Source organism: Oncorhynchus mykiss, chromosome 26 (assembly GCF_057628025.1).
Source record: "Oncorhynchus mykiss isolate SJ-2025 chromosome 26, ASM5762802v1, whole genome shotgun sequence".
In the NCBI taxonomy this organism is placed as follows: domain Eukaryota; kingdom Metazoa; phylum Chordata; class Actinopteri; order Salmoniformes; family Salmonidae; genus Oncorhynchus; species Oncorhynchus mykiss.
This window is the reverse complement of record NC_143047.1, coordinates 8,072,402-8,097,087: the sequence shown is the minus strand read 5'-3', so window position 1 is coordinate 8,097,087 and position 24,686 is coordinate 8,072,402. Positions and strand designations below refer to the sequence as shown.

The 24,686-nt window shown below is 43.4% G+C and overlaps 1 protein-coding gene across 2 annotated transcripts in view; it reads left to right on the top strand.

Annotated features, from left to right (window-relative positions):
- Positions 1-24,686, top strand: part of LOC110506306 (leucine zipper protein 2) — a 160,675-nt gene that overhangs the window by 82,488 nt on the left and 53,501 nt on the right. For both annotated transcript variants that reach the window (XM_021585797.3, XM_021585796.3), the window contains exons 2-5: positions 8,186-8,303; positions 11,040-11,110; positions 12,626-12,707; positions 23,606-23,668. In XM_021585797.3, coding sequence (XP_021441472.1) covers positions 8,186-8,303; positions 11,040-11,110; positions 12,626-12,707; positions 23,606-23,668 — 334 coding nt within the window. The remainder of the gene's footprint in view (positions 1-8,185; positions 8,304-11,039; positions 11,111-12,625; positions 12,708-23,605; positions 23,669-24,686) is intronic.

Genomic DNA, 24,686 nt, shown 5'->3' with positions numbered 1-24,686 from the left:
TACAAACCTGCCATTCCACCAGCTCTGTCAGGAGGAATGGGCCAAAATTCACCCAACTTATTGTGGGAGTATGTGGAAGGCTACCTGTAACATTTGACCAAAGTTAACCAATTTAAAGGCAATGCTACCAAATACTAATTGAGTGTATGTAAACGTCTGACCCACTGGGAATGTGATGAAATAAATAACAGCTGAAATAAATCCTTCTCTCTACTATTATTCTGAAATTTCACATTCTTAAAATAAAGTGGTGATCCTAACTGACCTAAGACAGGGAATTTTTATGAGGATTAAATGTCAGGAATTGTGAAAAACTGAGTGTAAATGTAATTGGATAAGGTGTATGTAAACTTACGACTTCAACTGTAATTGAGGCATTATGTTCATGTAGGTAGAGTTATTAAAGTGACTATGCATAGATAATAAGAGAACAGCAGCGGCATAAAAGAGAGGGGGGGGAATGCAAATAGTCTGGGTAGTCATTTGATTAGATGTTCAGGAGTCTTATGGCTTGGGGATAGAAGCTGCTTAGAAGCCTCTTGGACCTAGACTTGGCGCTCCGGTCCCACTTGCCATGCGGTAGCAGAGAGAACAGACTATGAATAGGCTGGCTGCAATCTTAGACCATTTTTAGGGCCTTCCTCTGACACCGCCTGGTATAGAGGTTCTGAAAGGCAGGAAGCATGGCCCCAGTGATGTACTGGGCCATACGCACTACCCTCTGTAGTGCCTTGCGGTCTGAGGCCGAGCAGTTGGCATACCAGGCAGTGATGCTCTTGGTGGTGCAGCTATATAACTTTTTGAGGATCTGAGGACTCATGCCAAATCTTTTCAGTCTTTTCAGTCTCCTGAGGGGGAATAGGTTTTGTCATGCCCTCTACATGACTGACTTGGTGTGCTTGCACTATGTTAGTTTGTTGGTGATGTAGACACCAAGGTACTTTAAGCTCTCAACCTGCTCCATTACAGCCCCGTTGATGAGAATGGGGGCATGCTTGGTCCTCCTTTTCCTGTAGTCCACAATCATCTGTTTTGTCTTGTTCACGTTGAGGGAGAGGTTGTTGTCCTGGCACCATACGGCCAGGTCTCTGACATCCTCCCTATAGGCTGTCTCGTCGTTGTCGGTGATCAGGCCTACCACTGTTGTGTCATTGGCAAACTTAATGATGGTGTTGGAGTCGTTTCTGACCGTGCAGTCATGAATGAACAGGGAGTACAGGAGGGAACTGAGCACGCACCCCTGAGGGGCCCCTGTGTTGAGGATCAGTGTGCCGGATGTGTTACCTACCCTTACCATCTGGGGGCGGCCCATCAGGAAACCCAGGATCCAGTTGCAGAGGGAGGTGTTTAGTCCCAGGGTCCTTAGCTTTTTGAAGAGCTTTGATGGCACTATGGTGTTGAATGCTGAGCTGTAGTCAATGTGAATAGCATTCTCACATAGGTGTTCCTTTTGTCCAAGTGGGAAAGGGCAGTGTGGAGTGCAATAGAGATTGAATCATCTGTGGATCTATTGGGGCGGTATGCAAATTGGAGTGGGTCTAGGGTTTCTTGGATAATGGTGTTGATGTGGGCCACACCAGCCTTTCATAGCACTTCATGGCTACAGAAATGAGTGCTACGTGTCGGAAGTCATTTAGGCAGGTTACCTTAGTGTTCTTGGGCACATGGACTATGGTAGTCTGCTTAAAACATGTTGGTATTACAGACTTGAACAGGGAGAGGTTGAAAACGTCAGTGAAGACACTTGTCAGTTGTTCAGCGCGTTGCTCACAGTACACGTCCTGGTAATCCGTCTGGCTTTGCAGTCTTACTCACATTGACTGCGGAGAGCGTGAACACAATCGTACGGGAAACATCTGGTGCTTTCATGCATGTTTCATTGTTATTTGCCTAAAAGCGGTTCAGCTCTTATGTAGGCTTGTGTCACTGTGGCAGCTCTCGGCTTTGCTTCTCTTTGTAGTCTGTAATGGTTTGCAAGCCCTGCCACATCCGACGGGCGTCAGAGCCGGTGTAATACGATTCGATCTTAGTCCTGTATTGATGCCTTGCCTGTTTGATGGTTTGTCGGAGGGCATAGTGGGATTTATTATACGCTTCTGGGTTAGAGTCTCACTCCTTGAAAGTGACAGCTCTAGCCTTTAGCTCAATGTGGATGTTGCCTGTAATCCATGGCTTCTGGTTGGGGTATATACATACGGGACTTATTGATGATGCCAACGACTGTTGTGGTGTACTCCTCAATGCCGTTGGATGAATCCCGGAACATATTCAGTCTGTGCTAGCAAAACAGTCCTGTAGCTTTGCATCTGCTTCATCAGACCATTTTTTTATTGACCGTGCTTCCTGCTTAATTTTTGCTTGTAAGCAGGAATCAGGAGGATAGAATTATGGTCAGATCTTCCAAATGGAGGGCGAGGGAGAGTTTTGTACACAAGGGGGTCTAGAGTTTTTCCCCCTCTGCTTGCACATTTAACATGCTGATAGAAATGTAGTAAAACTGATTTAAGTTTCCCTGCATTAAAGTCCCCGGCCACTAGGAGCGCCGCCTCTGGATGAGCGTTTTCCTGTTTGCTTATGGCGGAATACAGCTCATTGAGTGCGGTGTTAGTGCCAGCACCGGTCTGTGGTATGTAGACCGCTACATAAAGTACAGTTGAAACTCTCTAAGTAGATAGTGTGGTCTGCAGCTTATCAAACCTTGAGGCTTACTCAGATATCGTGCACCAGCTTGTTTTACCATTTTACCATGTCCGTCAACCAAACAATTAAAGAAGATTTTGTGTCAGTCTGACAACCAATGCAATTCCTATTCCCTGCTGTCTGCTATGTTTATACAAGACAAGAGTCAGTAGTAGTCATGCTTGGGGAAAGGAAATATGTACATTTTTCGACAAGCCTTGTGCATTTCCCCTTATTACGACTATTTATTTGCACCCTCTTAATGACACAAATAATCCAGCCTGAACTTGGAGGCACTACATACACTGCTGTCTCCTCACAATCTGCATTACAGCAAATAAAGTCCTTTTATACTTGACGGATGAAATGCTAGCACTTACAAATAACTTCTGCTGTTGATTTTGTCGCTTGTTCATCGTAAAATATGTTCCCCTTCAGTTTGTTCACCACGCAATATTGGTTTCGGAGCGCATTCTTAAATAAGGGTTATCTGCTGGGGTTTCATCTTTCTTGCTACCGGGCAATGCTTAATATACACTGAGTTTACAAAACATTAGGAATACCTGCTCTTTCCATGACATAGACTGACCAGGTGAATCCAAGCGAAATCTATGATCCCTTAGTGATGACACCTTAAATCCACTTCAATCAAGTTTAGATGAAGGGGAGGAGACAGGTTCAAGAAGGATTTTTAATGCTTGAGACAATTGAGACTTGGATTGTGTATGTGTGCCATACGGAGGATGAATGGGCAAAACAAAAGATTTAAGGCGCATCGGTTTGAGTATGTCGAGAACTGAAATGCTGCTTGGTTTTTCACGCTCAACAGTTTCCCGTGTGTATCAAGAATAGAAGAATCGGAGTCAACATAGGCCCGCATCCATGTGGAACGCTTTTGACACCTTGTAAAGTTCATGTCTTGACAAATTGAGGCTGTTCTGAGGGCAAAAGGGAGGTAACTCAATATTAGGAAGATGTTCCTAATGTTTTCCACACTCAGTGTAGTTTTGTGTTCATATACTATCTATGGATTGTCCTCGCATGGGGCACCATGGGAATTCCTTATTATTCATATTCCTTTTATTATCATACATCCTTACTTCTGGTGTGAGTAGGATCCTTTCAAGTAAGTACATCCATTAATATCAATGAGTGCCTGGTTTATTTTAAAAGAAAGATTTATGGATTGTGAATAGGTCATTGACAAATGCCTATTAATATGAAGCATTGCCAGCCAGCTACAGTTAGTGTCTGTATTGAGACCCTGTCACATGTGCTCCCTCTCCGGCCTCTAGGTCACCAGGATGATTGATATGGCGCACACCTGTCACCATCGTTACGCGCATCAGTGCATAATGACACTCACCTGGACTCCGTCACCTCCTTGATTTTCTGCCCTTTATACAGTATGTCACTCCTTTTGGTTCCTTCCCCAGGCGTCATTGTTTCTGTGTCATGTCTGTGCGTTGTTCGTGTTTCTCAGTTTGTATTATGTTTGTGTTTATTTATTAAAACACTCACTCCCTGAACTTGCTTCCTGACTCTCAGCGCACATCGTTACAGAATGACGCCTCACCGAAGAGTGTTTTTTCGTGTGTGTGTTAGACGTGATGTTGGGTCCGGGTGTCAGAAATGGAGCTACCTGGGAGGCCTCAGCCGGTTTGTCGGATTCCCATGCCTCGGCGGGCTCCACGGGTTCCCCTGCCTTAGCTGGCTCGATGGGTTTCCGTACCTCAGCGGGATCGATAGGCTCCTATGCCTCAGCGGGTTCGATAGGCTCCCATGCCTCAGCTGGGTGAACAGGTTCTTGCGGCTTGAGTTGTGTGCCGGGGAAGGGGTGCTGTCACGTATGCTCTCTCTCCGGCGCTCTAGGTCGCCATGCACCCACGCCTCAGCCGAATCGACAGGTTCCCACGCCTTGGCAGAGGTGACCGGTCTGCTGCTGATCCGGGATCGTCATCTTGGTCGGCGTCCTGCGGCTGGAGCCGCACGTCGTGGAGGGGGTACTGTCACGTGTGCTCCCTCTCCGGCCTGTAGGTCACCAGGCTGCTTGTTATGGCGCACACCTGTCCCCATCGCTACGTGCATAATGACACTCACCTGGACTCCGTCACCTCCTTGATTTTCTGCCCTTTATATGTCACTCCCTTTGGTTCCTTCACCATGCGCCATTGTTTAAGTTTCTGTGCTTCCCGACTCTCAGCGCACATTGTTACAGACCCCTTGGATTTCTTCAAATTTTATTGTTACAAAGTTGGATTAGAAGGGATTTATTTAATTGTCATTTTTAGAAATGCCTTCGTTAATGATTTATTAAGCATTGCCCGGTAGCTGGATGGAAGTATCCCCATCAGATAAGCCACGCTTACTTCTGGTTCTTCTTTAATCCCTCTAGTAGATAGCCAAATGTATGAATCACAACTAACAACTGTGCCCTCAACAAGCGTGGACATTCTTGATTTTACACACACCAGTGTGTATATGCGAGCCAGGCCTACATACTGTTTTTATGTACACTCACAGATGGCTTCGCTCCCTCACCTCCTACACATAATTTCCACACTTTGACTGCCGTGGCGTTGCACAGAGAGGCTGAATGATCTCATAAGCTATTAGCCGTTATTTTAAAAAAGGCCCTGGTCAATAGCTGTTAACCGGTGCTACGATAGAGCGTTTCCAGGCCAGCCCTGTCAACTGAACTGAAGACCAAGCTGCTTCTGCAGCTGCTCTGTATAGCGGGAAATGTGCATGGCCTTGCCTCCTTCCCTTTATTGAGCTGTTGTTTTGCTGTTGATTGTGGACCTCAGCACTTTTTCCCTCTCCAGGCCCACGGCTCAGCACTTCTCTTTTACATGGCAGGGTCAACCTCATATTACTCAGAAACTTGCTGTGATTTGCTGGAGAAATGTTTGTCCGCGAGAATTTTACGCAGTATCCACCAATAAATGATGATGCTCCTCATGTAGGAGAAAGCTCATTTGTCTGCATTTTCTTTTTTTTTTGTGTGTGTGGTACTTTTCATTATTTCGAGCCGGGCGTGTTTTACTGGCTTGACTTTAAGATGCTAGATCAAGATGGATGTAAAAGAATGTGGGAATTGCAGAGGCCCCAAATAAAAAAAAGATGTTATTATGTGATCACTGGCAGCAGAATTCTGAGGACAGCGGCCTCGTATCTGATCATAAGACTGTTTGTCAGACAACCCGATTGTCATTAGCACACTTTTCTCTCGTCCAATGGAGCCGTGAAACCGAGAGGTTGCCAGGACGCTGGTGTCGGAGAAAGGTCATAACATAATTATGTATCTGGTGCCATTTTTTGGCAGTAATTACCAATTTATGTCGAACCATGTGCTCTAATGTCGGACCAAGTTCTTTACTGTTATCTGTGACTCTTCATATGATATATAGCTGTTTCAGTGGGCCTCAAATTACGAAAAATTATTCATTCCCCTCCCGAGGATGGGCCAATTCCATTGGGTAATGAATAAGCTGGCAGACTGGGAGTGATTTCCTCACCTCTCTCTGTTGCGTGAGCTAGCAATAGATTTCACAGATGCCATACGGTGGCAACTCATGCGCAGGATACATTACAAAATGTTCTTTATTTCTTAAGAACTGCTTTTCTATTACTGATTTATGTGTTATTGTGCTTGATCCGGTGATGGGATTTGGGACATGAGGTGTATGAGACTTTTGGAAAAAGGCCCCAGGTCGAACAGGTGGGGAGCCCTCCCAGATTCAGCCCGAATATGACGGCAGCAGTGTTGCATTTAAAAGTGCATTGATTAAAAACAATTACAAAGTATATATATTTTGTTTCAAACCTGCTCCCCAAAATCCACTCTCAGAGAGGTTTACAGTGAAGCTCATTAAGCTGCATGGCGTGTTGTTGTTTTTCTCCAGATGATAAGTCACATTTTCTTGCACTTGCGGCTCTACTCTTTCCTCAGGAGCTTCTAACGTAAGACAAAGCAATGTCATTTGGGTATTGGTCTAACAGGCATTTCTGCAGTGTGGGAAGGATGTTGTGTTCCCCCCTACACTTCCTGCTTCTTGGTTTTGATTGTAGAAGATCCTTGATGTTCTTGTCACTTGTAGAGATAGTGCTTTTATTGTCTATTTAGCATGTCAAATTAAGGGGAGGGTCAAACAGGGGGAGTGGTTTAATGTTTTTTTGTAACGCACAACATTTGCAAATAATGATTCTGTTGTGCGGAGTTGAAAGCAATCAGTGATGCACAGCATGTCGATATAAAATGGACGACCGGTTTACATTGAAAACCACAGGCTGACCAGCTTGATCTTGAGGAAGCTTCCAAAAGATTGATTAGTTTATTTGTGTTTGTAAATGAGGGTGTTGCATTCAATAAAAATAGATTTTCAATCTGACATCGGCAGTTGGCACTAGGGAAGATGTAGGCAAGCTGCAATGTCTTTATCTCTGACCAGAGAGAGAGAGAGAGAGAGAGAGAGCTCACATGGCCAACCGTGGCCCCAAAAGGCCAGAGCTGTCAGCTTCTTCTCCAGCTCTTTATTTGCCACTCCTGAGCTTTCACCCACTGGGTCCCCTAACTCTACTTCACTTGTCCCCTAACTCTACTTCACTTGGCTGACGAGTGTGCTTGTCATTCAAGAGCCACATGTCTGTTTTATCAATTGGTAGGCTAGTAAGGTCAGAGACGCAAACCCCTAAAATAGTAGTCGAAAGGTATAGACAAAGTCAAACGGACTCATAAAAAATTACTTTTCAATTAATCTTTTATCAGTATACCCAGCAAACCAAAATTGGTTATGTGAAAGTTCCCAGAACTTCCCCAGAATGTTTTGTGGTGGTTGTTCAGATGTTGTGCACAAAATGTTTGTGAACATTCCCAAATATATATATTTTTCATTCTTTGAGTGTTTTGGGGATGTTATCATCCTAATATTAGATAAAACCCTAATTAGAACTTAATGGGAATCTTAGTTCTGGAATGTTCCCGGTTTGCTGGGTACACATATTCCATCATATGGAATGCATTCATTCAGGATTCTCAGACAAGAGTCTGTAATGACCAAATTTGCATGCACATGTGCACGAAAAGTCATGTTTGCCTCTTGGCAAGGTCACCATTAAAAATTGTCCTAATTTACATTCCAATAGTTGGATTTATATAGAAATAGAAAGGCCATTTGACAAATTGGTGTTGCGGATATTTCAGTCTTTTTGACAGTTGGATTACTTGATAGAAATGCAGAGGAGGACCTCTGGCCAAATGACACATTGGAGTAAAACACTTTCCCAAATTGATAGGGTGAGTGAAGTGCTTTTTTATCTCGAAACCAAGGACTGAGCATTCAGTAGATATTAGTTTGTCTGTATTTCTTTACATTTTTGCTCTAATGACAACACTTTTAATCCACTTAACACCGTCTCCCACTCCCAAGGGTGCCAATAAAGGGTGATTCTCTCAGGCGGACATAAAGTAGTGAAATCTCTCTCTCTTCTCTCTCCCCCTTGACAGACATGGCTATGAGGGGCTGGAGCAGAAGCTGAAGGAGGTCTTCACCGAGCGGACTGGCATCATGCGTCAACTCTCCAAGACTTCAAAGGAACTGGACAGCATAAAAGGCAACCTTCAGGTTAGAGCCCCACTGTTTCCTTTTCTGACAGATTATAGTGGGATGTTAAAGAAAGGTGGATGGCTTTGAGTGCCTTTGGAACCCTGAGATTATTTCGAAGGGCTCTGTTTTAGGACTTTAAAAAAATGGCTTAAGAATTCAGCTCAGCCTGTGATTCACTCGTTCTCATCCACTGTCCTAGCGTATAATGAGCCACTACATACTTGGGGCCTCATTTATCAAAAGCAAATAAGCGATATGTCCTTCGTTTTGACGATCAGTCCCCCTGATATGAATACGAATGCAAAGCTGTTTTGGAAGTGGAATTCCTGTAGTTGAGGTACAGTTGTAAAAACTGGAAAGTTACTCCAAGGTGACAGTGTTGAGAAATCTGTCCCTACACTCTTTGAAAAAAGGGCCCCAAAGGGGGTTCTTCAGCTGTCCGATTTTTCGTTCCAGGTATAATTATTTTTGGTCACAGGTTTTTTTAGAACCCTTTTCGGTTCCATGTAGAACCCTCTGTGGAAAGGGCACTACATGGAACCAAAAGGGTTCTACTTGGAACCAAAAAAAGTTATTCAACAGGTTCTCCTATGGGGACAGCCGAAGAACCCTTTTAGGTTCTAGATAGCGACCCTTTTGTTTACTTGCAGAAGATTTACGAGAGGATCTAATAACTATCGTGACAGGATGTGCATGTGTGATGCTGCTGGAGGGTGTTTATGTTACGTCATTTTACATCTTTCAAATACTTTTAGATGTGCTCGATTTGAAATTGCCTGTCTCAATGGTGCGAACCCTATCCACCTGGAAGTCCAGGCGGACTTGAGCAAACACTGAAATGATTTGAATGGTATCTCTGCTTCTACCCTCAATATCTACCACAACTTAATGTCATCCGTTTTTTTGACATACAGATCCGCAAACGCTGTATAGACCGGATGTTGTGTATACATGTACGCTACAACGTTACTCATTCCTGTGAGCACAGTGCAGAATAGGGCTGACGGAATGGGGAATGACAGGTAATGAGAGGTAAAAGACAAATGTATGATCATCAGTCCCGTAGAGAATTGGGGAAGGCACGGCTTGGATGGAAGACCACATAAACATAGTTCATCCTAGGTCTTGTGAATCCAGTGTAATTTGGTTGTTATTAAATTGTTTACCGCAGCAGGGCAATACGTTTTTTTTTCTCTGACACATCTGTATATCGCCACTGATCAAGGCTGCGGTCGATTCCATTTCAGTTCTCGTCAAAGTAGGGAATGAATTGAATTGAACAAATAGATTGAAAAAGACGTCTGGTTTGACAAGTATTTTCAGTCCAAAATTATACTTTCAACATCCTGTGTCCCATAGAGAACCAGCAGACACAAATGTGTCTGTCAGGTGTTAGCCAGAGTATCATTGTCCCCTAGTCAGTCTTGAATGGAATCTCTTTTGCCAATTCTGGTAGGCAGTGGTCCCTTGGATTAGTCTGGGCTGCTGTGTTCTTTTTAGTAGGCTTGGATGGCTGTAGCCCATTTCAGTTTTAATCAGTGACTTCCCAAATACATCCTGTCTACTTGTATGACGTGACCTGGCCAACCTGGGTTCATGGTGTTGTCCTCCTGACAGTTTTCGGTGGCATCCATTGTCCCTTGTTCGGGGCTGGCTGGCACTGTGTGTAGTCTACGCTACCAATGTCCCCGGTTGCAGGCTTTGACGTCAGTCAGCTACTGTATATTATGTGATTATGTGCAGACTTGGATGGCAGTGTACCCTGTGCCTTGTGCAAATGTACCGGGAAAAGCAGGGGGCGGGAGATGAAGGGAGAAGCGAGGGGGGATGGATCTCTTACCAAAAAAAGGGGTGAAAACGATCAGTAACTTTTTAGAGTAATCAATTATGTATGTGTAACTGATTAACCTTTCTGGTGGAGATTCACTGTCCTAAGTGTTTATTATTTTAATTAGACATCCCTTGGGTGCTGGGTCAACCCTTCATAATTAAACTTTGCATGATAGAGCTTTGATTCTTGGCAGTTGCTCTGTGGTGTGCTAGTATATGGTTTAATGTGGGCCATTCCTTTGCAACTTAACTGCTTACTGCCCTGGTTTGTTGTGGTAGTGCCAGCATCCCTCTAAATCAAGCCCTGATTGGATGCACCCAGGTTAAAGTTTTTGTGATAAAAAAATATTGGTGTTTTTCAGAATGTCTCTTCTCATTATTATACTGAAGCACATTTGAAAACCGTTCAGTAATCTTGCAGAGCTGCAATTATTGAACTCAAATTAGTGTATTTATGGAAATTAAGATCTAATTTATTATTAACAAGACACTGTACCACTTCAATTTTCTTCCCCAAAAAGTGTCATAAAAAATATTCATAATTACCCTCAAACCTGAATCTAAACTATATGAGTTCCTACAAGCTTACAAATGAACTAATACTTTTTGGACCACAAAAAGTATTTGACTACCCTCATAAAAGCATACACATAAATAATCTATGAGGCGTTACACAATATGTATGAAAAATTCTAATAATTATTCACATCTTTTTTTTTGCCTGAGCATAGATAGGCTACTGTATGACAGCTTAGAGCAATGTGTGCATTTACACTCGAAAGGGGCATTGTTGTATTCTTTATGTTCCTATGAGTGCTTTGAATCAGCTCCTTCACATTGGAGTGTTGGAGTGAGACTGTGAGTGGTCATATAATAAACCAATTTCTCTTGTGAGACTAAAAAGCTCTCATTCCTCTCTTCTAGACACTGAAAAATGACGACTCCGTGGCCAAGGCGGATGTCCTGAAAATCCTGGCGCTCAGCCACAAGCAGAGGTAGATCTAAGCTTCTTAACCATTTGCTATTGCACATTCCTACCGTATGGATTCTTTTGAAGAGCAACATTACTTTTCATTCCTTTTATGGTGCAGGAACAATGTGATGTTACCTGAAATTCAGCCTTTGGTATACACAGTATATACTTATATCCTACTGCTTTGTAAATAGCAAACCAACATATCAATAACACATGACAATCATAAACAAACCATAAAACAATGTTTTATTGGAGCAATGGCTCCTGGTCCACAGACGATTTGAGCAGCCACCTGTTTTCCACTTTAAATCCGAATGAATCCTGCTCTTGGTTCGTTCCATTGCCAAGAATGATTATCGAATGACTTCATCACGAGCGATCCAGGCTGCTGATTTATGGAAAATCATTTGTTTTTGACAGCTTTCAAGCAATGTTTATGATTGCTTCGAGGGAGTAATAACTAGCAACTATTTTAATGTGAAACCATGGTAGCCACATCCTCAGGTCAACACATGTCGAATAATTACAAACGTGAGGGTTACAAGTTGAAAAAACAAAAACGTTAACCCTCGTCCTAACCACCACATTTGACCTAATCCTGGGCATAACCAATTACTATATTTAAACTGCAGAAATACAGCCAACTTGAGTGGCCAATGAAATACAAGGAGGGACAGAGGAAGACAGTACTGAAAGTCAAAGTCATTTACTTTTGTGCTTTGGTTAAAATAGTAACTGCCTTTCCACAGATACCCATAATGGGTTATACACTATTTTATTCACAGTTTAGTGCTGTGTTGTCTGAGGAAAATGGCACTCAGAATAATTTTTGGTTGTTTGTAGCCCATAGGCAAAAAAGTCTCTAAATATCGGTGAAAATATGTTGACTCAATGTGTTGACTTGAAGCTCACTTACAGCACCAAACGGTGTTGGGCTCCCTTTAAATGTCAACCTCATATTCTAACTTCTAAAAAATCATTCTGTCTCCCCTTAAAACGTCGTACTGCTGGTTTGAGGGTGAGATCAGAAAAATGAAATGCCAACTAGCAGAAAAGAAAAATGTTTGCTTGGCTGGGCTCATGCCAACAGGCACAACCCTTGGCATGTGAAATATGACAGGGCAGCACAGCAGTGAAGAGAGACTTTTCTTTCCGAGTTTGACAAACAGTGCTGTTGACTGCAGATGCTGCTCCTCGACTGCACAAGTGATGGACCATGACCAAGTCATATGTAATTAAACTCTAAACCTACACTAAGCCCAGTCAAAGGGAATAATTCCTTTGCTGCTGTAATCGTATACTGGTATTCTGGATTAAAGTTTGGTATTTCGTCACGCATTCTATCACAAATGTTTGGTAGAAAAAGTAAGCATGAATTGATTTGATGGCTTGATCCTACTCAGTGCTCAGTCAGTCAGTCAGCCAGTGCTTGAGATACTATTACTACTGCCTCGCCACTGCGGGAAGTCAGAGAAGAGTTGGAGAGGAGAAGGATATGTGCTAACTGAAAGTTTCTCACCTTTCCTTTCAACAGGGGAGAGATGAAGTCCCTCCAGGCTGCCTTGCAGAAGCAGCTGGACGAGGCAACGGAGCAAGCTGAGAAACAGCAGGCCACCGTGAGTACGAGCCCTCAGTCGTCCACACCTCGTCTACACCTCACTCCTCTAACCTCCCCCTTGTCACCTGTCATCCGGGCCTGTGGGCGCCCGTCACCCATCTCATTACCCAGCAGTCATCTCTCCTGGCTGGCCCCCTCCCTCCCACCACTTAATAACCAGCCTGGGAGAGTGAGAGAGCTACAATTGAAGTCGGAAGTTTACATACACTTTAGCCAAATACATTTAAACTCATCTTTTCACAATTTCTGAATAATAGTTGAGAGAATGATTTATTTCAGCTTTTATTTCTTGCATCACATTCCCAGTGGTCAGAAGTTTACATACAAGTTTACATACACTCAATTAATATTTGGCAGCATTGCCTTTAAATTCTTTAACTTCGGTCAAACGTTACGGATAGCCTTCCACAACCTTCCCACAATAAGTTTGGTGAATTTTGGCCCATTCCGCTTGACAGAGCTGGTATAACTGAGTCAGGTTTGTAAGCCTCCTTGCACGCACACGCTTTTTCAGTTCTGCCCACAAATGTTCTATAAGATTGAGGTCAGGGCTTTGTGATGGCCACTCCAATACCTTGACTTTGTTGTCCTTAAGCCATTTTGCCACAAGTTTGGAAGTATGCTTGGATTCATTGTCCATTTGGAAGACCCATTTGCGACCAATCTTTAACTTCCTGACTGATGTCTTGAGAGGTTGCTTCAATATATCCACATCGTTTTCCTACCTCATGATGCCATCTATTTTGTGAAGTGCACCAGTCCCTCCTGCAGGAAAGCACCCCCACAACATGATGCTGCCACCTCCGTGCTTCACGGTTGGGATGGTGTTCTTTGGCTTGCAAAGCCTCCCCCTTTTTCCTCCAGACAGTTCTATTTTTGTTTCATCAGACCAGAGGACATTTCTCCAGAAAGTACGATCTTTGTCCCCATGTGCAGTTGCAAACCGTAGTCTGGCTTTTTTATGGCGGTTTTGGAGCAGTGGCTTCTTCCTTGCTGAGCGGCCTTTCAGGTTATGTCGATATAGGACTCGTTTTACTGTGGATACAGATACTTTTGTACCTGTTTCCCCCAGCATCTTCTCAAGGTCCTTTGCTGTTGTTCTGGGATTGATTTGCACTTTTTGCACCAATGTACGTTCATCTCTAGGAGACAGAACGCGTCTCCTTCCTGTGCGGTATGATGGCTGCGTGGTCCCATGGTGTTTATACTTGCATACTATTGTTTGTACAGATGAATGTGGTACCTTCAGGCGTTTGGAAATTGCTCCCAAGGATGAACCAGACGTGTAGAGGTCTACAGTTTTTTTCTGAGGCTGATTTCTTTGGATTTTCCCATGATATCAAGCAAAGAGGCACTGAGTTTGAAGGTAGGCCTTGAAATACATTCACAGGTGCACCTCCAATTGACTCAAATGATGTCAATTAGCCTATTAGAAGCTTCCAAAGCCATAACATCATTTTCTGGAATTTTCCTTGCTGTTGAAAGGCACAGTCAACTTAGTGTATGTAAACATCTGACTCACTGGAATTGTGATACAGTGAATTGTAAGTGAAAATAATCTGTCTGTAAACAGTTGTTGGAAAAGGGCCTTGTGTCATGCACAAAGTAGATGTCCTAACAGACTTGCCAAAACTATAGTTTGTTAACAAGACATTTGTGGAGTGGTTGAAAGGCGAGTTTTAATGACTCCAACCTAAGTGTATGTAAACTTCCGACTTCAACTGTAGGTGTAACCCAGAAATAGGAAGCATAGTGAGGGAGGTCGGTCCACTCTTTGCTCTCTCCTTAAACGATAAGTTTCTGATAAAAACTTAATAGACCAGGTGCCTTTTTTACATTTAGTTCCTTTTATCATCCTGTCATAAACATTCATTTTCATTTGCCCAGTAATCCAGGCCTCTATCCTTCATGCAACTCAGTCCCTTTTCAATTATACCTGGCTGTCGTTCCAGTATCAATTCTGTTCTATTCAGACGTTATTACATTGCCAATCTATACAGACGTCTGAGAATAGCAGGCTACAAGGGAACTTTGGTACCACACATGCAGAGTCATGTTTATACCTACTGAATGAATGAAACCTATAGGTAACAGTTTACTGTATGCCCTTTATGTAGAAATGAACTTTACCGTAGGCCCACATAAAGCTTTTATAACAGCTACAAAAGCCATGATAATATCAGTAATTAACATTATACTCATGTGGACCCTTTTTCATACCTAAAGAAGTCTATGGATTAGCCTGTAGGTTTTTTGTGCCTTGTTTTGTGCCTTGATATTTACTGCCACATCTCTTATGGCTATCTAATTCCCCCTCAAAACAAATGATCAGAAAATCAACGGGAGGCCTAATTAATGTTCAAAACAGACCGTGGAATGGCTTTGAGATATTCAATATATGCTAATAAGAACAACATGGACGTCTTAAAATGGTCGTCCGTCTTATTTCCACAGCACAGAACAAGGGTGGCTGATGTGGGTAGCCAACAATCAAACTGTCACTGTTGACATTTTCATGTTCAGATGAGTGACAAGTCCCTGGTGTAAGGGAGTTAATTATCTATATTAAAGGAAATTGTATTGGCTACTGCAATGCATCAAATCAATGCCTGTGTTTTCCCAAGGGGAAATAACAGTTTTTTTTGAATGATGTGACGTTTCTGGGATAACACAAGAATGTGTTGTAAAGTTGAGTTTCTTGGTTGTATCATATACAGGATAACTCTGCTACTGCCACTATTCAGTGTGCTAATAGAGTTTTGGAAAGCGCACGATGATGCTACATGAATACCTGTCTTGTTTGTAATAAGGTGCAGTTTTTTAATTTTCAATTGAGACCATGCCTACAGCTCTATGTGAAGAAACAGAGTGTGAGTTGAGGCTATTTGACATCTCCGTAGCTGGGCGAATTTGATGTGAGGCATTGGGTAGAAGACATTGTTTGATTGGAGTTGTAATCTGCCCCTAGGGAGCTCTAGAGTTTGTTTTCTATTAACCTACTAAGCAGCAAAAGTGGAAACCAGGGTTAGTAACAAGCACAGTGAAATTAATTTGTTCGGGACGATACTGCACGAAACCATCAACGTTATTTTTTAAACGTGGTTATGTTTTAATGAGCAGTTCTCACTTCATACATTTCATAATCTTGGGTTGCCTCATTTGGAATTTATGAAAATTAGTGCAACCGATAATCAATTATCAATACGGTGTTAAAGGGAATTGTGGAAGGCTACCCGTAACGTTTGACTTAAGTTAAACAATTTAAAGGCAGTGCTACCAAATACTAATTGAGTGTATGTAAACTTCTGACCACTGGGAATGTGATTCAAGAAATAAAAGCTGAAATAAATCAATCATTTAGAAGCTGAATCTGTATCTTCCTTCTCCTTACACGCAAAAACTATAATTTAGTATCCCCAGTGGACCACAGACAGCGATCAGCTGTAGCTGTACTTGGAAATTGACATTTGCGATGGGAAACACATACTCATCATAAATGCCTATAACATGTAGAGAATTTGATGACCGTGAAGCTGTGGTTCCACTCAAAAGATCCCTTTTAATTGTATTTGTATTTAATTCATAATGTGTGGTTCAGAAACCTTGTTTGGGTTCACATATTCAATGTAAGTTCACTGGCATTGTCACGTTCGTCATAACGAGGAGACCAAGGCGCGGAGTGATAAGAATACATACTTCTTTAATAAACGAAGACCACTAAACAAACTAACAAAAACGAACGTGAAGCTAATTGCAACAAGTGCTGACATGCAACTACACATAGACAATAACCCACAAAACCAAAATGGAAAATGGCAACCTAAAAAGGATCCCCAGAGGCAGCTGTTTATCGTTGTCTCTGATTGAACCAATTCAGGCCACCATAGACCTACATTTACCTAGACATATCAAAACCCCATAGATATACAAACACCCTAGACAAGACAAAACACACATACCCACCCTCGTCACACCCTGACCTGACTAAAATAATACAGAAAACATAGATAACTAAGGTCAGGGCGTGACAGGCGTAGCGGTTTCTCAGTTTCTCGAAGTTTGCCCCCCCCCCCCAAAAAAATATGAGCCTGTCAGCCACTCAAAGTTTCGACTATTGATCGCGGTCAATTGTTCTGAAATTGTGATGTCTGCGCGGCTGCCAATCGATAGCTATCAGATTATGTGGTGCTAGTGCTTGAAGTATCCTGTAGCTTTGCTTTAATGGGTACATGTTTATTTTTATTTGGTCGTCATTTTCTCATGTTAAGCCAAACGTTTATGTTTTACGAAGCTATAGGCCTACGCTGTCGCAATGCTGCTATTTAGAATGTAGGCCGGCGGCAATAATGTATTTCCTTGTTAAGTAATTAAAGTGGGAAATTCAAACATGCGTATACTAATCAGTAACCAATTAAACATTTAAGAATGTAGACCTATAGCCTACCTTAGCCGTCCTCATGCTCTCTTGCAGCTTGGATAGAAGGTTTGTGCTACATAAAACCAGTCTATTAATTCCAAATAATACAATCAGTCCACCTTCAAAACAATAGCTGACTAGGGATTGTTTCATTATGCAGACAATGCAGTCAAGCCCAGGGTTTCCTGAACTCGGTCCTGGGTTCCCCCTGGGTGTACGTTTTGTTTTCTGCCCAAGCACTACGCAGCTGATTCAAATAACCAACTCATTATCAAGCTTTGATTATTTGAAGCAGTTGTGTAGTGCTATGGGAATAAAACAAAAAGGCGTGGGGGGGGGGTTGAGGGCAGGGCCGAGTTTGGGATACCCTGGTCTATAGCTATGTACAGTATTTAGCTGGCAGCCTAGTTATATTACACATTGGAACGTGGACTCCACGCTTTCGGGGCTATCCATCTCATCACTGTAGGCTTACAAGTGTTCACAGAAGGGGGGGGGGGGGGGGGTCGCTCTCATGAGCACCGCTGGGCCTCTGGCAGTCGTCAGCTTGGTTTTCTGGGAGAGGAGGCGGATAAGGAAGGCCGGCACCATCACTAGAGAACTGTTACTATTCTCAAGGGGAGGAAGATGAGGAGGAGCAAGGCTACTGTCATTTCTGGACCTCTGTCGGGACTGGGAGGCTGCTTGTGCTAGCTGAGGCTTAAGTAGGCCTCCTATCTACAAATCAAATCAAATTCAATTATATTAGTCACATGTGCCGAAACAACAACCTTACAGTGAAATGCTTACTCATGAGCCCCTAACCAACAATGCAGTTTAAAAAAATATGGATAAGAATAAGAAATAAAATAAGGGATGGCAGGGTAGCCTAGTGGTTAGAGCGTTGGACTAGTAACTGGAAGGTTGCAAGTTCAAACCCCCGAGCTGACAAGGTCCAAATCTGTCGTTCTGCCCCTGAACAGGCAGTTAACCCACTGTTCCTAGGCCATCATTGAAAATAAGAACTGGTTCTTAACTGACTTGCCTAGTAAAATATATATACATATATATATATATATTTAAAGTAACAAGTAAATAAAGAGCAGCAGTAAAATAACAATAGTGAGACTACAGTTGAAGTCGGAAGTTGACATACACTTAGGTTGGAGTCATTAAAACTAGTTTTTCAACCACTCCACAAATTTCTTGTTAATAAACTATAGTTTTGGCAAGTCGGTTAGGACATCTACTTTGTGCATGACACAAGTCACTTTTCCAACAATTGTTTACAGACAGATTATTTCACTTATAATTCACTGTATCACAATTCCAGTGGGTCAGAAGTTTACATACACTAAGTTGACTGTGCCTTTAAACAGCTTGGAACATTCCAGAAAATGATGTTATGGCGTTGGAAGCTTCTGATAGGCTAATTGACATCATTTGAGTCAATTGGAGGTGTACCTGTGGATGTATTTCAATGCCTACCTTCAAACTCAGTGCCTCTTTGCTTGACATCATGGGAAAATGAAAATAAATCAGCCAAGACCTCAGAAACAAAATTGTAGCCCTCCACAAGTCTGGTTCATCCTTGGGGGCAATTTCCAAATGCCTGAAGGTATCATGTTCATCTGTACAAACAATAGTACGCAAGTATAAACACCATGGGACCACGCAGCCGTCATACCGCTCAGGAAGGAGACGTGTTCTGTCTCCTAGAGATGAACGTACTTTGGTGCGAGAAGTGCAAATCAATTCCAGAACAACAGCAAAGGACCTTGTCAAGATGCTGGAGGAAACAGGTACAAAGGTATCTGTATCCACAGTAAAAGGAGTCCTATATCGACATAACCTGAAAGGCCGCTCAGCAAGGAAGAAGCCACTGCTCCAAAACCGCCATAAAAAAGCCAGACTACGGTTTGCAACTGCACATGGGGACAAAGATCGTACTTTTTGGTGAAATGTCATCTGGTCTGATGAAACAAAAATAGAACTGTTTGGCCATAATGACCATTGTTATGTTTGGAGGAAAAAGGGGGACGCTTGCAAGCCAAAGAACACCATCCCAACCGTGAAGCACGGTGGTGACAGTGCTTTGCTGCAGGAGGGACTGGTGCACTTCACAAAATAGATGGCATCACGAGGTAGGAAAATGATGTGGATATATTGAAGCAACATCTCAAGACATCAGTCAGGAAGTTTAAGCTTGGTCGCAAATGGGTCTTCCAAATGGACAATGACCCCAAGCATACTTCCAAACTTGTGGCTTAAGGACAACAAAGTCAAGGTATTGGAGTGGCCATCACAAAGAATGGACCTCAATCCTATAGAACATTTGTTGGCAAAACTGAAAACGTGTGTGCAAGCAAGGAGGCTTACAAACCTGACTCGGTTACACCAACTCTGTCAAGAGGAATGGGCCACAATTCACCAAACTTATTGTGGGAAGGTTGTGGAAGGCTACCTGAAACATTTCACCCAAGTTAAACAGTTTAAAGGCAATGCTACCAAATACTAATTGAGTGTATGTAAACTTCTGGCCCACTAGGAATGCGATGAAAGAAATAAAAGCTGAAATAAATTATGAATATTATTTTTACATTTCACATACTTGAAATAAAGTGGTGATCCTAACTGACCAAAGACAGGGTTTTACTAGGATTAAATGTCAGGAATTGTGAAATACTGAGTTTAAATGTATTTGGCTAAAGTGTATGGAAACTTCCGACTTCAACTGTATATACAGCGGGGTACCGGTACAGAGTCAATGTCCGGGGGCAACGGTTAGTTGAGGTAATATGCACATGTAGGTCGAGTTATTAAAGTGACTATGCATAGATGATAACATATGAGTAGCAGCGGTGTAAAAAAAAGGGGGGGGGGGGCAATGCAAATAGTCTGGGTGGCCATTTGATTAGGTGTTCAGGAGTCTTATGGCTTGGGGGTAGAAGCTGTTTAGAAGTCTCTTGGACCTAGACTTGCCGCTCTGCCCGTGCGGTAGCAGAGAGAACAGTCTTTGACTGGGGTGGCTGGGGCCTTCCTCTGACACTGCCTGGTATAGAGGTCCTGGATGGCAGGAAGCTTGGCCTGTGATGTACTGGGCCGTTCACATTACCCTCTGTGGTGCCTTGCGGCCAGACGCCGAGCAGTTGCCATACCAGGCAGTGATGCAACCATGCTCTCGATGGTGCAGCTGTAGAACCTTTTGAGAATCTGAGGACCCATCCCAAATCTTTTCAGTCTCCTGAGGGGGAATAGGTTTTGTCGTGCCCTCTTCACAACTGTCTTGGTGTGCTTGGACCATGATAGTTTGTTGGTGATGTGTACACCAAGGAACTTTAAGCTCTCAACCTACTCCCACTGCAACTTGATGAGAATGTGGTTGTGCTCGGTCCCCTTTTTGCTGTAGTCCACAATCATCTCCTTTGTCTTGATCACGTTGAGGGAGAGGTTGTTTTCCTTGCACCACACAGCCAGGTCTTGACCTCCTCCCTATAGGCTGTCTCGTCATTGTCGGTGATCAGGTCTGCCACTGTTGTGTCATCGGCAAACTTGATGATGGTGTTGGAGTCGTGCCTGGGCATGCAGTACAGGAGGGGACTGAGCACGCACTTCTGTGTTGAGGATCAGCATGGCGGATGTGTTGTTACCTACCCTTACCACCTGGGGGCGACCCGTCAGGAAGTCCGGGATCCAGTTGCAGAGGGAGGTGTTAAGTCCCAGGGTCCTTAGCTTATTGATGAGCTTTGAGGGCACTATGGTGTTGAACGCTGAGCTGGAGTCAATGAATAGCATTCTCACATAGGTGTTCCTTTTGTCCAAGTGGGAAAGGGCAGTGTGGAGTGCAATAGAGATTGCATCATATGTGGATATGTTGGTGCGGTATGCAAATTCTAGTGGGTCTAGGGTTTCTTGGATAGTGGTGTTGATGTGAGCCATGATCAGCCTTTCGAAGCCCTTCATGGCTACAGATGTGAGTGCTACAGATGTCAGTGAAGACAGTTGGTCAGCGCATGCTCACAGTACACGTCCTGGTAATCCTTCTGGCCCTGTGGCCTTGTGAATATTGACCTGTTTAAAGGTCTTACTCACATCGGCTGCGGAGAGCGTGATCACACCATTTTCCAGAACAGCTGGTGCTCTCATGCATGGCTCAGTTTTATTTGCCTCGAAAGCGAGCATAGAAGTAGTTTACCTTGTCTGGTAGGCTCATGTCACTGGGCAGCTCTTGGTTGAGCTTCCCTTTTGTAGTCTGTAATGGTTTGCAAGCCCTGCCACATCCGTCAAGCGTCAGAGCCGGGGTAGTATGATTCGATCTTAGTCCTGTATGGAAGCTTTGCCTGTTTGATGGTTCATCGGAGGGCATAACAGGATTTCTCGTAAGCTTCCGAGTTAGAGCCCACTCCTTGAAAGCGGCAGCTCTAGCCTTTAGCTAATCTTCCACCTGTAATGGTGTTTCATCAGTCGAGGTGATTGTAGCTTTGCTGATGTAGTTATCTTCTGTAATTTGGCATAAGCTTGATCAGATAAATCTTTTTTGGGGAGTTTTTGTGTACCACTTCATTTTGACTTTTGTTTATCCATATTGAACAACGCACTCACTCTCCATCCGAATCTGACCTGATTCACCAAATTTTTTAAAACTTGATTTTAGATGAGATGATGAGGAGGCCAATTAGATGAGGAAGCCGAGGCGGGCTGGCGCCGCTGAGAAATAGTCTAACTAGATGCATGATAACTATATTGTCTGTCTGCCTGTCTTCACTACCATGAAGATTGGACAACAAACACTTTCCCTGCTACATGTGGAAATTAAAAAGGAGGGTTACTGTCAGAATTATTTACAAAATTAATAACATTATGACATAGGTGTGAGGATGACAGGCGCATGCCCCCCCCCCCCCCCCCCACCCCCAATCATGACTAACCAATCATGAATTAATGGTACCTTAGACAAGACAGTAGCAACAACACTAGATGCCCACATCTCAGAACTTTCTTAGCAAAAAGGTTCTGCCTGTCAATTAAACACAGATCCAATTGTATTAGCTCTGTATGACTGGTCTATGGACCTGGCATCAGTAAAGTTATGCAGCCTGGTAAAAAAATGTTAAAAGATGAACAAATTTAGGTAGGCCAAGAAAAACTCCAATAGATAAACCACACACAAAAATGTATGATTGAATTTCCCAGTGGGAGGCATTCTATTCCAAAAAGTATTACACCATGATGAAAAAGATTGACCTGGTTATTTCATCACTTTCATACCAAATATGGCATCGTATTTGTAACACTAGTTGCACATGCTGTGCATTGCAATATACCGTTTAATTGTATAACAGCTCTGGAAACACACAAAACTCTCCCAACATTACTCAGGCTTATTGCTTTGATTTAACCAGTACGTCATACAAATGAATTATACTGTAATAACAGAATTCAAAATGTCAAATCTTAACCATGTAGAATGCTACAGTTTTCTATTTTCTATCCATCATTTCAGTGTGTCATGCCACAGCCCCAAAGGGAATGTTGTGCTGGGATGTGTTATCGACGTACCCAGGGGCAGAGCCATGAACTACAAATGCATCAACATGAACTGTGATGTTATTCGTGTGTCAACCGCCTAGCCCCAGTTTACAGTCCCCTGGGTGCCTTCAGAGCTGAGGTCACCTGGGCAATGAATTCTCTCCCCTTCCTCCCTGGGACAATCTCAATGGCCTCATTGAAGGACAACCTTTCCCTCAGAATCCTTCGTCGCAGAGGTGAAATAGAAAGCAGAATCGGGATTGGAATAACCCCCCACCCCCACCGCTATCCAGTCTTATAGTTGTAGTCCTGCGCTGCGGTTGGCCGCTATCTGCATCAGCCGTTTAAGGCCTGACTGCTTGTTAAAATACAGGGCATGGGGAACGGCTGCACTACAGAGACATGCCGAGCTCGCGATATAGGGATTGCAATAAACAAAGATATCACTCTGACACAATGAGCATATGGCTATTAAATGAATCACACATTGGGAAATAGTCAGTCGCCCATCACAGGCATAAATGCATCCGATATGAGAAACAGCAACCCCACCAACAGTCAACCTACCTTTTCTAGATACACACATTTACGATAAATCACAGTCAAAACAAGCAGTGAATCATAATGTTTTATATGTGTTTTTGTGAATCTTTAGAAGCTGACTAAAATAGCAGTAAAACGTGTAATATAACCACACGGAGGAACTTGGAGCATTAGCAGGATGTCTGATTTAAAGGCAGAGAATCATTTTAAGTTGTTTGACTTTGGGATGTATAGATCTGTTTTGAAGATAGTGCAACAACATACTGTATGATGAAATCCAGTGCAGGCAGGTGGCATGGTTGGTGACAGTTACTACCTTCATGATAGCTTAACGTAAATGTCATAGTTTAAATGTAAGAAACAGTCTGTAAAAAATGGACAGTCAGTAAGAAAATATATGTCTTTACTTTGATTTATTTCACCTACAGATCAAGTTCCTCAAGATGGAGATGGAGAAAAAGACCAAAATAATCAAGGACCTGCAACAGGAGGTACTTTTGTTCTCCTCACCTACCGCCAATGACTGACTCATTCCTAATTCATGATCACCATGACCTGTAAATGTTATGTTACTGTTATAAGAGTAATGCCTCAGTAATCGTATCATACAATATCTATGTTCATCGACATCACGTGAACTAGTTTTGATATCCTTTTTTCTAAATCAATATGATGCTGTCATTTTGGATTACAAAGGTCACAGATAGCCATAGGCAACTAAGGGCCTTATACTGTCAGTGTTGAATGATGTAATTGGTGGAGAGGCCTATTATGAGCACTAATACCACTGGATGCGCTGAATTCGTCAGAGCCTCGGGGCTTTGAGCTGGGCTGGTGTCGTGGGACCTTCTAATTGGCTAACCTGGGGTCAGTGGGTAGTTACAGGCTGCAGCGTGGCTGGCGCAAAATCCTATAGCTTAAGGGCAAATGCCCCAGAGCAGAGGAGAAGAAAGTAATCAATCATAAATGGAGTCACGACGGTTTGGAAGATGTTCTACCACAGCTGCATGGACCAGAAGCTACCACAATATTCATCATTTTGGAGGTGATGTCGGGTCCGGTTGTCAAAACCGGAGATACTTGGGAGGCCTCAGCCTGTTTGTCGGATTCCCATGCCTCGGTGGGTTCGACAGGTTCCCCTGCCTCAGCTGGCTCGACGGGTTTACACACCTCAGCGGGATCGATAAGCTCCCTTGCCTCAGCTGGTTCAATAGGCTCCCATGCCTCAGCTGGCTCGATAGGCTCCTGTGCCTCGACCAAGGGAACCGGGGAGGTCTCGGCCGGCTCATCAGGCTCTCACGCCTCAGCCGGTTCACCAGGTTTCTGCACCTCAGCGGAGGCGACCGGTCCGCTCCTGATCCCCAGGGTCGTCCCCTTGGTTGGCGTCCTGCGGCTGGAGCCGAATGCGCCGGGGAGGGGGTGCTGTCACGTATGCTCTCTCTCGGCACTCTAGGTTGTCATGCCTCCGCGCATCAGCCGGATCTACAGGTTCCCGTGCCTTGGCAGAGG